Here is a 17164-nt window from a genome sequence, read left to right on the forward strand (position 1 = left end):
TGCTGCTGTTTCGGCAGGTTTGCAGAACTTTTTCACGGTTTGAGAAAGGCGACGCCAATTACTGCCTGAAACGTCGGTTACGTGTGATTGTTCTGAAAAGTGACTATTACATGATTGTTCTGAAAGTCTACTATTTATTTCATCGTAATCATGTAAGCCCTCATACGTGATTGTTCTGAAAGCTTACTAATTTACATGATTGTTCTGAAACTCTACTAAAGGTAAACTTGCTTCACCCGTGAAATGTTGTCAGATATGGAACAATAATAATGTATACCCCTACCCTTGGTGGTTGCTGTGTAATAAAAAAAAAGTGTCACTGAAAACAGATGTGCTAATAAATTTAGCTTTCATGTGTGTGTATGTGTGGTGTGTGTGTGCGTATGTACTCGGTGCACTGGCGTCGGAAACGGGGGGGGGGGAAGCTGTTCCTGGGGGGAGGGGGGGGGGGGCAAACATGTATTTCCCCCCCCTCCCAACATTTAGGATGACAAAAATATTAACAGAGAGAGAGAGAGAGAGAGAGAGAGAGAGAGAGAGAGAGAGAGAGAGAGAGATTGAGAGAGAGAGAGAGATTGAGAGAGAGAGAGAGAGAGAGAGAAAGAGAGAGAGAGAGAGGGTTGATAAACAAAATACTCCCCCCCCCACACACACACACAAAGAAGTATATTGTCTCGCGTGCAAGAACTTTATAGCCCAGACTCCCCACCCATCTCGCAACCCCGGACATCTCTTCACGTCTCTCATCCCCTCTCCACTTGAATTTTAAGTTCATAAAAAAAAGTTTCATTTGTGAAAATTATTTGTTGTGCCTTTCGTCTTTAAAGGGGCAAAAAGTAGCTTCCATTTTCCCTCTTTGCCATGCCTTTCGATTCATGTTGGTGACCAAGTCACCTAAGCATGGCAAAGAGGAAAATTCAAAAGTTTCTATGTGTCCCTTTGAATCTTTAACTTGAATTTTGAGTTGGGAATACTCAAGAAGAATCATTACATTTTTGAAGATTATAAATAATTTTTGTCTTTGAACATTTAATTTCAATTTTGAGTTGAGAACAATAAAGAAGACATATTCAATGTATGAAACGTATTACTTGTTGAGTTTGTATTCATTGGGCGGGGGTTCATTGTATCAAAATAGTGTTCCATTTACATACAGACATACACACAGACAGACGGACAAAGTGAATCCAGTATACCTGTTCTAACGCGTTTTGTCAAAATGTAAAAACGTTTTACAAAACGCAGGGGGCTCAAACACGCGTTTTGTCAAAATGTAATAACCCTAGAATTCTGGGCTATCATCCAGTTTCAGTTTTACAGCAAGCTGTTATACAGGGAATTGATTAATTAAAAAAAATCGTATTGTTGCACCACCTTGTTTCTGGACCACCAATTTGAATGCTTCTGATTGGGTGAATCTTTTTACACCTTTCAGACAGCAGGCCACACATTTTCACAAGGGAACATTTCACTACATAAGATAGACGCCTAGCGACTGAACGATGAAAACATGACTATTACTACTAACTGATAAAACATTGTTCCTACAATCGCTTTCATTGGATAAGGCCTGTTACTACTAATCCGATGAAAAACAGCAGTATTTCATTAGTTAGTACAGTAGTAATAGTCATGTTTTCATCAGTTGGTAGTATTGGCCATGTTTTCTTCACATGTACACATCACCTCCATTCTTCCTCATCACAAATCATTCAGACAATTATTTCGGCCACACTCGCGAATTACACAAAAACCAAAATCCCTCTGTATTCCTATGTAGCAGTTTTTTTTTTCATTCCTGAGTGTATGCTTCAATTAAAAAAACAAATCTTATCATGCCTTAAGCGCATTACCAGCCACACACTATTTTTTTTCTCAAGCAACCGATTGGTCAATTAATCGATAAGTCAATCAAGTCAAGTCAAATCCATGTCAAGTCGAAATGTTTATTTCAGAGACCCCATCAAAGCTAGTTTTCGAAGTTGGCTTTCATATTATATCTTGATTTATATGCGATTCCATATTATTGTCAAAAGATTGTCATTTTTGCAATACTCTTTATAATAAAGGTTGGCTCAACGATTAGAAATCGTGGTGGTATCCATCCTATAACTGAGAGGGAGGGGTGACACTTTTGGTCAAGCGATTATGAATTCCCGGTTCTAAACTCATAGAAACACTAGCCACAGGATTCTTCTGGTTGCTGTTTGTAATTATGCGTGTTGATTATAATCCGCAAAGAAGCTATAGTGTTGATTTGAATCAGAGGTAAACTGTGGATTCGCATGGGTAGCATACGGGTAGACAGACGCGCAGACAGACAGACAGACAGACAGACACGCAATTTGGAAAGGTAAATCAGCGTGTTGATTGTGGTCACATAACAGAAGAAAAAGCTGTGGATTTGCATGTGTAGCATATGGAGTGGCGTCGCTTGTCTCCCCAGTGCCGAGCAAAAACTGCGCTCGTCACAGCGTTGAAATTACCCAAAAAAAATTTCCGCTTAGACGTCCATTTAACAAAGCAAAATCAGGCTATCACACATACACGCACACTAAAAAAATATTCGTTCAGAAAATCTTTGTTTACATTTATATGACGTTAAAATTATCATATCACTGACTCCCGCTGGAAAACCCCTTTAAACGCAAAACAGCAGACTATAACACAAGCAAAATAATGCATCGTGCAGAAAATTTCATTTATTTCGGCGACGATTAATGGCAACTGACTTCCACTTGATTGTCGCTTTAACTGCAAAAAATAAGACTATCAAGCAAACCAGAACACAAAAACAAAATGGTCGTCATTCAGGATATTTACATTTTGAGTTAAATTGAACAAAATGACTTTTATCTGAATGTCCTTTTAACTGCGAGAATTCAGACTATTACAGAAGCAAAAAAAAAAAAATTCTTCGTTCAGAAGATCGTTGTTTACAATTTATATAACCTTAAAATGGCCCCATTGACTTCCGCTTGGATGTCCTTTTAAGTAACACCAAAATGAAACTATCCCACATATATATACAAAGAAGCAGATGTTGTTTTTGATCAGAAGATCTTTGTTTACATTTTATATGACGTTGAAATTATCAAATTTGTTTCCGCTTTGATGTCCATTTAACTAAGCAAAATCAGGCTATCACACAAGGCAACACAAACACGCACACTAAAAAAAATATTCGTTCAGAAAATCTTTGTTTACATTTATATGACTTAAAATTATGTTCTCACTGACTCCCGCTGGAAACCCCTTTAAATGTGAAAAAGCACACTATAAGATAAGCAAAACAATGCATCTTGCAGATTTTTTTTTTTTTTTTTGGTGGCGACGATTCATGCCCACTGACAATGTAATGATCCTAAAGACTTTTGTTTGATTGTCCCTTTAATTGCAACAAATCAAACTATCAAGCAAACCAACACACAAAAACAAATATTGGTCTTCATTCAGGATATTTTAAATAATCGGGGTAAAAGGAAATAAATGACTTTTAATTGAACTGTGGATTTGCATGAGTAGCATACAAACAGACAGACACACAATTTGGAAATTATTTGATGGTGAAGATTCTAAGTTTTCTTGACTCCCAATTTCAAAGAAGATAAGGGGTCTTGTGGGCGCGCCACTCGTTTTGTCAAAACGTTTTTACAATGTTTTGTAACAAAGTGTGAAATGTTTTGACAAAACACGGGGCGCGCCCCGCGTTTTGTAAAAATGTTTTGACAAAACACGGGGCGCGCCCCGCGTTTTGTAAAATGTTTTACATTTTGACAAAACGCGTTACAACAATACCCCCTCCAACTTCATTTGGCTGGGGTATAAATATCAATATCACTTAAGATTTAGTATCATTGTATCAAAATATTGTTCTATATACATACAGACATACACACAGACAGATGGACAGGGGTATACATATTGTTCCATATCTGACAACATTTCACGGGTGAAGCAAGTTTACCTTTAGTAGAGTTTCAGAACAATCATGTAAATTAGTAAGCTTTGAGAACAATCACGTATGAGGGCTTACATGTTTACGATGAAATAAATAGTAGACTTTCAGAACAATCATGTAATAGTCACTTTTCAGAACAATCACGCGTAACAAACGTCCACAGTTTGCCGAGAATTGCATTGCATGTTTAGCAAATGTGCCAAAAGAAAGCTTACTGAATCCCCCCCAAAAAAACAATCGAAAACAAAGGAAGGCTAGCAGCTCGTTGTGTTGAAGAACTTTCATCTTAGCAACATCTCTGTTACTGCAACCGTTCATCTCTGTTACTGCAACCGTTCATCTTGTTCCTTCTCCATCCTTGTGCCGTAGAGCCCCACCAAACACTAACTTTCTTCCCAAGGGACATAGCTAGTTTTGACATTTCCGATCACCTTGACAGTGTGTTGGCGGAAAATAAACTAGAAGCTCAGATGGCCATATCCTAGCGTAGGTCTCCGAGGTCAAAAGAGGAATGAAACTCGATCAGCTAGTCTGGTATAGTCTCTTCTCCCTTGCCAAAAAAAAAGTCCCTTTATAAGACTCCCCCCTCGCACCACCACCCCCCCCCCCCTCCCGTCCCCCAACTGTCTTTTAAGACCTTGTGTTTTCTGTTTATTAAGTCCGTAAAGTTATCCCAATTTTAAGACTCGCTCTTCTATGAGATCTGAGTTTTTCAGATTGTTTATGGTTTGAAAAAAAAGGGGAGGGGGTAAAGGGCACTCCCTCCTGCTTTACCTCTCACACTCTCAACGTCAATACTACTGAGGTGCTCCCCAGGGTTTGTTGGACTTTGACGTTATTCGATTCTCCGGCCAGTCACTGAAAGACGGTGCCGGTGTCAAATTAAGAGATGGGAGGTGAGAAGTTCTCCACTCACATGTGCCCTCAGTGGAACGCGTTGCCAGTGCTCTGTCTGACAGAGAAGAGCAACAGTCCTGGGCACTGATGTTCCAGCAAAAAGATAAATCAGTTATAGACGATTTAAAAAAAAGAAAAAAAAGAAACTGGCAGTTCAAAATTACTTTCAGAGCAACCGCTTTATAAACATTTTCAACACATATCCCGTTTTTGCTTTAAGCGTGACAATAATCGTTCTGTTTTCTCGATCATAGCCTGCCTGTCTCCTTCGTGACAGCTAGGTCACTCTGCCCCCACCTCCCCCCCCCCCCCTCCCCCTCGAAAAAATGACACGGAAGAAAGAAGAACTCAGTAATGGCTTCCAACTCTCGTCCCTCCACCCCCCTCAATTGAATTCTTCTTTGTCTCCTCCTCTTCTTAAGACAAACAAAAAACAACAAAACAAACAAACAAACAAACGCTAGAGATGCGTTACTACGTATTAAACACCTTTTAACCATCCTTTTCTCTATCATTTATGTCAATTATTTCCTTTCGTTTCAGGTTCCCTGAAAGTCCTGATTGCCAACCTGGAGCAGAAGCATCAGACGACACTCTTGCCAGCCGACATTATGACAGACATCCGGGGACTCTACCAATTGTCAAAACAAGTCAGCGATGACGCAGAGCCCAACGTGTCTCGTACCCAACCCAAATATTACCAACGTGAGTTTTTTTTTATGTGTATGGCGGGGGGAGGGGGGTCTGTCTGGCTGTGTGTTTGTGTGTGTCGATTTTACGAATGGATCCTTGCTTTTGTGAATTTGGTTTTTCAAGAGGTGACCTGCGTTGTCTGTCAACTGTATAGACACTCACTTATGTAAAAGCAATCTGGTTGCTGAATACGATATGAAAGATGAATAGACATTCCAGTCGTATAGCTGGTTTTAGAATAAACGGCCTTGTCACAAAGATCTGCACTCAAACGTATCTGCTATGTTGTTGTTGTTGTTGTTGTTGTTGTTGTTGTTGTTGTTGTTGTTGTTGTTGTTGTTGTTGTTGTTGTTGTTGTTGTTGTTGGTGGTGGTGGTGATGGTGGTGGTGGTGGTGGTGGTGTTTTGACGGGTAGTATGGTATGCATTATAGCCGAACAGTCAATCATGTGGACACCTTGCATATTGCAAGCAGTGACATGATGACGAGAGGGTCCGCACGAGTCATGAAAATCCTCAATAGCAGCTTGTAGTGTTTTCCCTCCCGCTTTACCGGCAGCTAAGAGGTATCAATGGTTGGTAGGGGACCAGTGACCAAAGAGATCCTGAGCTTCACTCAATCATCTTCCCGTGTCTTTCCCCGCCAACTTGTTTGTTTTCATTGCTGTGAGCCTGTAGTACTCTTTCTGGGCATGTCTTTCTGTCTGTCAAGTGTGTGTGGAGGCAGGAGCTCCAGAGAGGTCAGTGCAGCAATTCCTGGTTGACACCACCACAACCAACTTTCTCACTCAGATTCATGACCAACCAACGCGTGAAGACAACATCCTCGACCTGGTCTTCACCTCAAACCCATCACTCTGCAAAAGTTCCAGGTCAATACCAGGCATATCAGACCATAGCATCGTCATCACCGATGTGGATATCCACCCCCATCGCATCAAGGAAAAACCAAGGAAACAACTCATCTACTCAAAAGCCAGATGGAGTAACATCACGACTGAACTAGACCACCTAGCAGAAGAGATCAACACCATGAAATAACAGGGTGAATCTGTAGAGGCCATGTGGACCCGCTTCAAATCGTCACTCATGGCTGCCGTCGAGCGTTTCATACCATCCACACTCCGGCGAAGTAACTACAGCCTACCGTGGATCAACCGCAAGATGAAGAAAATCCTGCAACGCAAGAAGAGGCTCTACAAACAAGCTAAGAAAACTGGCAACTGGACGAACTACAGATTCGCCCAGAAAGAATGTCGACGCCAGATGCGGCAGGCGGAGTGGAACCACATCAACTCCACCATTGAGGAGAGCCTGAAGACAAACGACACCAAACCCTTCTGGCGATACGTCAAGTCACGCAGACAGGACAACGCTGGAGTCTCGCCACTCTACAAAGAAGGCTCCTTACACAGCGACAGCACCTCCAAAGCCAAGATACTGCTACAACAGTTCCAGTCCGTCTTCACGAAGCGTGATGACTCTCCTCCACCAGAGTTGAAAGGCACCCCAGTCCCCCCACTTGAGAAGATTACCATCACTACCGAAGGTGTTGCAAAACTCCTGAGGAACCTCAAGCTCAACAAAGCATCGGGACCAGACGGCATACCAAACCGCATCTTGAAGACGTGCGCTGACTCCATTGCCCCATCCCTGACGGCGATATTCACCACCTCTATCGAGTCAGGTGAGCTCCCGAAAGACTGGCTATCAGCGAACATATCCTCTGTCTACAAGAAGGGAGATAGGAACAAAGCTGAGAACTACCGCCCAGTATCCCTGACCTCGGTCGCCTGTAAGCTCCTTGAGCACATCATCTGTCACCATCTTCACAAGCACTTCGAACAACATGGAGTGCTATCCAGCCGCAACCATGGGTTCAGGACCGGCCACTCATGTGAAACCCAGCTGCTCACCACCATGCAGGACATTCTGTCATCCCATGATGCTGGCCACCAAACTGACGTCGCCATCCTTGATTTCAGCAAGGCCTTCGACACTGTCCCGCACAAGAAACTACTCCACAAGCTGGCCCACTACGGTGTGCGGGGAAGTGTCTACAACTGGCTGACCAGTTTCCTGACCAAGCGGAAGATGAGGGTTGTACTGGAGGGCGAGGCATCTGAAGAGGTGGAGGTCGAGTCCGGCGTCCCGCAAGGCACAGTGCTGGGTCCGTTGTTGTTCCTGTGCCATATCAACGACCTCCCAGACTCAGTCCAGTCGTCTGTCAGACTTTTTGCGGATGACTGTCTCCTCTACCGCCAGATCCGCACCTTTCAGGACCACCTTACGCTACAGGCAGACCTAAAGAGCTTGGAAGAGTGGGCCAACCAGTGGGGGATGAGGTTCAACGCTAAGAAGTGCTACGTCCTCTCCACCAGATCCACATCCCACTACTTCTACAGCCTCGGAGACACCATCCTCCAACAGGTCGAACAGAACCCGTACCTCGGCATACAGATCTCAGCCGACCTGAAGTGGGGCCCCCACATCACCAGTCTCTGCAAGAGGTCAGGATCTACCCTGGGCTTCTTACGCCGGAACCTCCGGAACTGCCCACGTGAGTGCCGTCGCCTTGCCTACATCACTCTTGTCAGGTCCACCCTTGAGTACGGGGCGGTGGTCTGGGACCCCTACTACAAACAAGACGTTGAGAGACTCGAACGCATCCAACGCCTAGCCGCTAGGTTCATCATGAAAGACTACGTGTCCAAGGACCCAGGCTGCGTCACCAAGATGCTAGAGTACCTCCAACTTCCTACACTCCAGGAACGCCGTCAGCAACTTCGCCTGACGATGCTGTTCAAAATCATCAATGGACTTGTACCTGCCTTACCCCCTGACTCCTTCCTCACCCCGATGAGCGTATCTCGGCGCCGAGTCAAGCCTAAAGCCTACGAGGGGTATGAGAGCCAAAACATCCTCCAGAGACAGGCAACCAACAACAGCCGCTGTTTCAAAGCTCCTACCTCAAAGACTGATCAATACAGGAACTCGTTCTTTATAAAGACAGTGATCGAGTGGAACAACTTGAGCGAAGCCACCGTCACCTTGACCACGCCCAGCGCCTTCTCATCGGCGTTAGGGGGGCAGAAACCAGTGTGAGAGCCTCAGTAGTTTTTATCCAGTTTTTAACATTGTAACATAGCATTTTTTAACTGTGCTTGAAAAGCCTACATTCTAGGGCAAACGGACTAAAGCCGCAAGTACAGCAGCAAGAAGACCAGCTGGAGTTGTACACTATATCCACCTTGTGTACAGTGAACTTTTAAGACTCTTTTAGATGCGCACACCCAAAAAAAAACGTCACGTTGATAGTCGTCGTCGGCTTCTGTGGCGCACCCGCCAACCACCAACCCAGGCGGGTTATCCAGATCCAGATCCAGTGTGTGTGTGTGTGTGTGTGTGTGTGTGTGTGTGTGTGTGTGTGCGCGCGTGTGTAAATGCGTGCGTGCGTGCGTGCGTGCGTGCGTGTGCGCGCGCGTGTGTGTGTGTGTTTGCGTTACTATTCTTCAAACCATTTTTCCCTTCTGCCTAGCTCTTTGTTCAGCGTCACACAAGAGAACTGTACGCACACGATCAAAAGGTTGTCCGTTTACCATAAGAGGATGGCGCTTATGAAGTCTGGCCCGACTTCATCAGATTACCTCGCAAGACGCTTCAGTTTACGGATATTATTATTCTGTTGTGATTTGGCTATTAATACTTCAAAAACGCCAATACGCTGGTACTATGGTATTCAGAAGCGTGTGTATGCGTTCGTAGCATTTGTATTTTACTGTCAGTGCGCTGGTATATCTATGTTAGCAGTTGTAAGTGAGCTTGCATGCCCATGTAACCTACAAATCGATCTGGTCTTCGTACGAAAACCCGAAGGTTGACGAAATGTGGAATATAGCGCATGGGTCTGTTAATCTGTGCGTGTCTGCTATAATTGGAAAGACGACTTCCATGGGTAAAAATAATCCAAGACAGGAAGCAAATCAAGCGACAAACAAGCCAGGTGACGTTATTACGATATCACATACACATCAAGGCGCTCAGTTAGAACTTGTGGTTGTTAAGGTCCGTATTTTTTTAAAAATCAATCGAAACCTATACCTATTAATTACGCCGCTCGAGAACAAGTACTGTCTTTTTTTGCACGACAATATCACGTAGCTGAGTAAACGTCACGTCAAGAGACGACATTTGAAAAGGATAGTATCAGTATCGATACCTTCGTCATAACTACTATCAGAATCGATCATTCCGTCATTACTCAGTGAAGCTCAGTAACCATATCTCCATCCTAATCAGTATATTATCCTTTGGTCAGAGTATATTGGGTAATCTTGAACTTTAGTGTGTTAAATTCATATCTTAGAATTCAGAGCCATTTAAGTTTCCAAATTTGCAGAACCTGCACTTGTAAGCATAAGAAGTCTTTTAAAATCCCTTTGAAGTCACGGAATGAACTCCGATGAACTGTACGAATGCATTTCGTTTACATGCGTCAAAGAAGGAAGTATCCGTATGAGCGGACAGGGGAGACAACAATATCGTGTAAATTATGTCCCTTGGTTGACAACGAACCACTGATATTTTTAGATCAGTGCAACGTACGCCATTTTTGTCGATCAAACAACCAAATTAATTCATTATGCATACGTTTGGAGCTCAATCCGTCAATTAATTTCACGACACAATGTTCTTTGGCTTGATTACAAGGACTTGTATCAAAAATAAGTAAAGAATGCCACTGGATTCTGAGCTATGGATTTAACACACTAAAGTTCAAGATTACCGTATATTGAGCTCATATCACACTTTGATCAGTACACTCACTGACCTACTTTTAAAAGCCTCACAACAGATTTTATGAACAAATAACTGAAGACAAAAAATCAAAGTCGTGCGTTTTTTGTTATGGTTGTAAGACTCTCTGCTTCTCTGTGTCAGACCTTGTTTGGCTTCTTGCTGTTGGCATCCGATGACCCTCTGGAAACCAGACGCACACAAAGACAGACAATGCTGTGCAACACATTTTTGTGTGTTGCAATGTTGTTCTGTTTCGAAAGGCTGAGTTGCTCGCGTTGAAAAATATGAATCTAAACGTCGGGTTCTGTGATGCTGCTGATTTTGGGCTTAAAAACACCTCCGTTCTTTTGCGTGTAAACCACCAAAATGCTATCCAAACAGATAAAAGGGGTACCCCTTTTAATTAGATGAGCGAGAGTGTGCGGGGGGTGGGAGGGTGGTGAACCACTGTACATAAAGTGAAAGTTTGTGTGCGCACCTGTGTGTGTTTTTAATCTAAGACAAATGTCGCCAATGTTTTTACAGAGTGACGTTAAATAAACGATTTTATCATCATCAAACAGATAAACTACTAATGTTCCACACTCAAGAACTAAAAACAATTCTTTCTGCGTCATTCCTTTTTTCATCTTGCTTTCTGTCATGTTTTGTTTGGACTGAGTCTGGACTGTGGGATTGCATTTCAGCTCGAAAGCTTACAAATGTATTAATTTAATAAGATTGTTCATCAAAATTCAAAATTGTGACCAAAATCAAATTTTCGCTAACAACTTTTAACATTATTTATTCTGCAGGTTGACACAGGGGATGGTTGAGCATTGAAAAAGGCCATTATACATTGTTTGTGTGTTTGTTTGCTTGCTTGCTTGCTTGCTTGCTTGCTTGCTTGCTTGCTTATCTTTGTTAGTTGGGCTGGTTGTTGTTGGTGGTTGTGGTGGTAATGGTGTTTTGTTCTTGTTTGTTTAAAAATAAAAATGGCGCTAGACTTTGAATAGCAAGCTTATCAGTTGAACAAGCAGTTGCCTTTTTTTATATATATATATAAATATTGACCTGTTTTATAACACCGTTCTTACGTCATTAGTGCCGAGAATCGTGTAACTTGGATACAGAAACAGAAATTGTCTACATTTTATCCACAACAGAAAAAATGAAGGGAAAGACAGCAAGGAGAAATTGTACTGCTGTGAAAATGCAAATGTGTGCCTGGGGTGTCTTACGAGTGAAAGGGTAGATTCCTTTGGTCCTTTTAACTGCAACGCAACACTGTCGCTGTATCGTTCCCAACCTTTTGCAATCAGCCTAATCACCACGGCGCAAGTGGGAGGCTAGTGCGACATAAAATCGACATCGTAAAACGGAAGCTATGGCAAACGTAAAGTTCAAAAGAGAAACGGCACATACAATATCGAAACTAATTGACCATACATGATGTTATTTCGTTGAAAGTGCCATATTCCTCACCTAATTTTTTTTTACAGTAAGGTTAAACACGCTTATATTCACCTCATGGAGCCTTTTGTCTTGTTTTATTTCATTGTAACGTTTCATTAAAACGAACAATGAAGCCTTTGAGAATTGTAATCGTCTGTCAAATCTAATCTTACACTATTTTTTAGAAGCCACGCTCATTGATTTAAGAATATGTATGCAGCATTGTTTTTTTGTGTTTAATTATTTGAAAACAATCGTTTCTATCAAACGACTTGTCAAACTACATGATTATTAAGCTTTGTAAAAAGTAATCGTCTGTCAGATCTTATCTCATACTATTCTTTTCAAGAGCACGCTGATAAGCATAGCTTGTTGTGCTCCATTGATTTAGTTATTCAGCATTGTATAACGTTACTTGAACATATTTGAATAACATCGTTTGAATCGATTGAAATATAACCCGGTAGGTAAGACAAGGTGCCGATTTCATTTCTGGTATTTTATATCATACCCGGAAAGGTATCAACATTCTCCGGTTCCACTCAAACCATGAAGCCATCAATCAAACCAGAGATCAACTGCAGGGACAATAATTGGTGCCTACGGACAACCACACGAGTCAAAATAAATACCTCCTATTGTGTCAACCCATCAAAGTTGTATGACAGACGCCGATGCCTATCCCTGACTATGCGAAGCTTGTCTAATATTCATGTCAGCAAATGGAATTGCAGTTTTGCCGACGACCGTTCGGAATGAAGGGTCTACAAGTGGTGTGGGGACTGTGACAAAAGATGCGCGTAACCGGTACGCTGGGTATTTCATTTCAAACAAAGGAAAAGCGTTTGGCGTATGCTTAGAAAGATTACACTTGCACATCGGAGTAATGGACGATTATTTTTTTGGGGGGGTGACTAATATCACTTTAACACTAGAAATATCCTTCTGTGGTTGACCGTTCATCAGACTGTGTACTCTCTTCCTGACATTTCTCTTGCTATGGGGTCCCGAAAGTGCCAGTTCGAACGTAGATGACAATATGGACGAGAATTTCCCCGTATCTTTCGTCCTTCATTTATGTTAGTCAGAGCTTAGGGGCCAGTTTCATAAGCTAGCAAACAGTCGGTCAACCGCAGCTGAACGAGTGAAATGCAGTAATTCTGACGAAATCGGGTTTCACGAAAAAGATGTCAGTAGGCCGACTGTACGTCTTTGCACAGGAATTACAGTTCTGCGTTGGGACAACCGCATTAACGACAACAGCAGTGAGGAGACTAAGCGGTAGTCCGACTTTTAGTGTGACCACCGCTAGTCCATGACACCGGCTCCAGGCCTCGAATCTGCTACGTCGTTGTTGACGGTTATCCGTAAATATTGCTTTCAGGGGTATTGCCTTTCCTGCGGCTTATAACAATTTGTGGTTGCAATTAAGGTATTAACACGGCGACCACTAATGTAGATTGCATCGCCCACAACCTATAAATGCATGAAGGGAATGTCACGCGCCGCAACCGTGCCGATAATTGTTTTTGCTGCCATTGTTAGAAATCGCTCTGGATGAGTCGTCTCCCGTGGTTGGATGGGAGACAATTGCGAGAAAGCTCCTGTAAGTTCGGGGTGGCGTACACCTGACTGAATCCGGGGATTAAATGAAATGGCCATAGAATGGACAGAAATTGTTGTTTTATACTAAAAGGCACTTTCATGATATAATTATGCTCTTCGGGACCTTTGTGGGTGTGAATGTGATTTCCTATGACATTATATTCTGACCATGCATAGCAACGCTTCGGACGCTTTTGTTTTATTTGCCACCCGAATCTGTCGCATCTTTTTGTATGTTTTGGTTTTCGTAGCAGCTCATGCATTCGTCCAATTAGCTGTTTACCAACAATTTATCAGTCCACTGTCTCCTCAATTTTTTTTTTTTTTTTTTTACATCAATTCAAGTTTTGATTGAATGTTGTTGTTTTTTGTGGAGTGTTAATTAGCTGTCTGGCGGTTGCAGCTATCGGCTCAACCAGTAAGTAAGGACCGTGGGGTCTAAAGTACTCCAGCAAAAGGCTGTCGCCCTCAAAGCCGGTGTTGCTGTTGGTGTAATATGTTATCTTCCTGGTGGTTCCAGGAATCGGACCCACCATTCAGGACAGACTGTGTGGTATGAACTACTCTAGAAGAAGGCTTTAAAACCGGTGTTGCTCTTGGTGTAATATGTTATCTTTCTGGTGGTTGCAGCTAGGAATTGGGCCCACTCTTGATGTGTTATGTTATCTTTCTGGTGGTTGCAGGAATCGGGCCCACTCTTGGTGTAATATGTTATCTTTCTGGTGGTTGCAGGAATCGGGCCCACTCTTGATGTGTTATGTTATCTTACTGATGGTTGCAGGAATCGGGCCCACACTTGGTATGATATGTTATCTTACTGGTGGTTGCAGGAATCGGGCCCACTCTTGGTATGATATGTTATCTTACTGGTGGTTGCAGGAGTCGGGCCCACTTTTGGTATGATATGCTATCTGTCTGGTGGTTGCAGGAGTCGGGCCCACTCTTGGTATGATATGTTATCTTTCTGGTGGTTGCAGGAATCGGGCCCACTCTTGGTGTAATATGTTATCTTTCTGGTGGTTGCAAGCATCGGGCCCACTCTTGGTATGCTATGTTATCTTACTGGTGGTTGCAGGAATCGGGCCTACTCTTGGTGTGATATGTTATCTTACTGGTGGTTGCAGGAATCGGACCCACTCTTGGTGTGATATGTTAGCTTACTGGTGGTTGCAGGAATCGGGCCCACACTTGGTGTGATATGTTATCTTGCTGGTGGTTGCAGGAATAGGGCCCACTCTTGGTGGGATATGTTATCTTAGCGGTGGTTGCAGAAATCGGGTCCACTCTGGGTATGATATGTTATCTTACTGGTTGTTGCAGGAATCGGGCCCACCATTCAAGAAGGGCTGTGGGAGCTGAACTACTCCAGCAGGAGGCTGTCGCCCTCAGTGGCCTCCTGGTCCTACAAGGCAGAGGAAGCCATGGCGGAGAAGGAGTCGGACGACTGTCTCACAGAACTCTTCGGCACGGGGTAAGCTGTTGCGGTGTTAAGGTCGTCCTTCATTGAGCCCGTAGTTGACTTCATGAAGTGCAACGAAGGGCAAAGTTATACACACGAGAGTTAATCCGAGCAAGAAAGAATCATTAAACCAGAGCAAAGCAGAGAAAAGCAGAGCGAAGCACAGCAAAGCACAGCACAGCACAGCCAAAGGAGGCGGAGAGCGTCTTTAAGAAAGTATATACAAACATGTGGAGTATACATAGCAGCTCCTGTCAAGGTATCAACGTAAACAAATTAAAAACCAATGTGACCACTTTTTTCTTTTCCCAAAACCCGGGGGCCTTATTCCGCAAATCCAGTAACGCAGTTGGCAAGAAGCGAGTGAGAGAAAATGTCCCGAGGCCAAAACTACGACACAGGCCGTTATTACTGTTGACACGTCCAGAAGTGGCGTGTCTCAGCAATTCATTTGCCCCATCAGCCGTCAATTGGCCAAGATGGATCCGCCCACAAACCTGATTTCGGTCCCTTTCTGTGCCAGAGTGCTTTGTCACTTCTGCTTTTGTGTCCCCAGTCTAAAGTGTTTACCCTGCTTTTTGGCTTTTCCTTGCGTGCCAGAATTTGGGAGTGCGAGGCGTCTTGCCGTCTTCTTCTGGGCCATCTTGATCTGGTTGTTTACATGAAGCTAACGTGTATGTGTCACGCGTGTGTGTGTGTGTGTGTGTGTGAGTATGTTTAAGAGAGAGAGAGAGAGAGAGAGAGAGAGAGAGAGAGAGAATCAGAATCAGAATCAGAATCAGAATGTTTATTTGCGAAAACTCATGTTTATAGCAAAAGGGTTCTGGGGGGTTGGGTAATCGAACAATCCACGAACATCAGTGTACACATTGGTTTCAGTCTGTTACACAAAAACAATGCATCGTGATTCGGTCCGAAGCATCCAACTTGTAATCCAAGTCGGGAAATAACTTTTCCGTTTCGAACACGGTATTGTTCCATATCGATCGCGGTTTGTCACAAACACACATGGAATATGTGTGCCCTGTAGTTTTGCGACAACAGTCGGTCTGGCATGGCACGGAGGTAGCACTGTACCAGTGTAGACACGACATGGAGGTCAGTCGTGAGATGGTCGATTTCTTCTCCAAAGACGTTGCGGTCGACTTGGGGCAGACGCCGGACACACGGGGGCGTTTCCTCCTCTTCTTGGAATGACGTTGTCTGTGCTGTTTTGCAGTCGTATGTCAGGACGTAGTCGTCTCCCCTTGCAATCAGCGTCTTCTTTCCACCTTTTCTTTCGCACACTACTTTTGTGAGAGTGCGGTTCCTCTTTCTGTTTAACAGTTTCTCTTTAAGTTGCACGTTCTGTGAGCAGTGTGAGGCTAAGTCGTAGACATCATCTGGTTCAAACTCTCGGTCCGTTGCTGCCAGTTCAGCTACAGTGGTTTCGTCGTCTGCTGTCTGTGACGTCACAGCACAACAAACCTCTGAGTTGACACTCTCGCACGTGGTTAAGCTTGCAGTGTCACAGTGGGCAGGTGTGTGCTGTGTTGGGGTGGCCAGGCTGCGTGTTTCACGTGATCTTTCTATGGAATGTTGTTGTTTGACACTGTCACTTGTCACTGCACTGGAATTTGCGTTATCATTTTTGATCGTAGGAACAGGAGCTAAGTCTTTTAGTGGATGAGTTTGAAAGTCAGGCATTGTATTGCATGAATTAATTCCCACCTGTGTTCTCCTTTGCTCAGCTCTGAGCTCTGCTCGTCTCCTGTCTCGGCGGATCTGTGCAGCAGACTTTTTTCGCCACTGGCCGGTTGGTGCGGTAATGGCGGCTTCTTGTCCATGTTGGCTGGCGCTCAGTCGAAGGACAAACACTGTGTCCTCTCCCTCACCAGCAACTTTCCACGATTTAACGAGGTGGTCCGACAGAAGGGTGGCTAGGATGGATTCCACATGTGTTGGTAGTCCAACAATGGTCATCTTGGCGAGTTGTAAAGCAAACACTTAGAGAGCTCCTGTCACGTCGACTTGTCTCTTACGCCAAGGGACACCACTCGAGAGAGAGAGAGAGAGAGAGAGAGAGAGAGAGAGAGAGAGAGAGAGATATTGACTTAGTATTTCATCTTTGTTACACGAGTATAGATCGATATTTTATGCAGAATCTTACAATCTGTTCTTACTCAATTTGAAACACAAACACAAATATGATAACACTTCAGTGATTGAGTTATTATATGATTTTCTAAGGCAAGCAAACGGGTAGACGGGGGGGGGGGGGGGTATTTACAGACAGACATAGTGAGAGAAAGAAAGAGAGAGAGAGCGACAGAGAAG

At 43.5% G+C, this 17164-nt stretch overlaps 1 protein-coding gene across 1 annotated transcript in view; it reads left to right on the forward strand.

The window, feature by feature from the left end:
• LOC138959730 (UPF0764 protein C16orf89 homolog) overlaps nt 1-17164 on the forward strand; it is a 74165-nt gene that overhangs the window by 43474 nt on the left and 13527 nt on the right. Inside the window, exons 2-3 of the mRNA XM_070331334.1 lie at nt 5402-5563; nt 14710-14860. Coding sequence (XP_070187435.1) covers nt 5402-5563; nt 14710-14860 — 313 coding nt within the window. The remainder of the gene's footprint in view (nt 1-5401; nt 5564-14709; nt 14861-17164) is intronic.

The sequence above is a fragment of the Littorina saxatilis genome, linkage group LG2, assembly GCF_037325665.1.
Source record: "Littorina saxatilis isolate snail1 linkage group LG2, US_GU_Lsax_2.0, whole genome shotgun sequence".
Classification (NCBI taxonomy): domain Eukaryota; kingdom Metazoa; phylum Mollusca; class Gastropoda; order Littorinimorpha; family Littorinidae; genus Littorina; species Littorina saxatilis.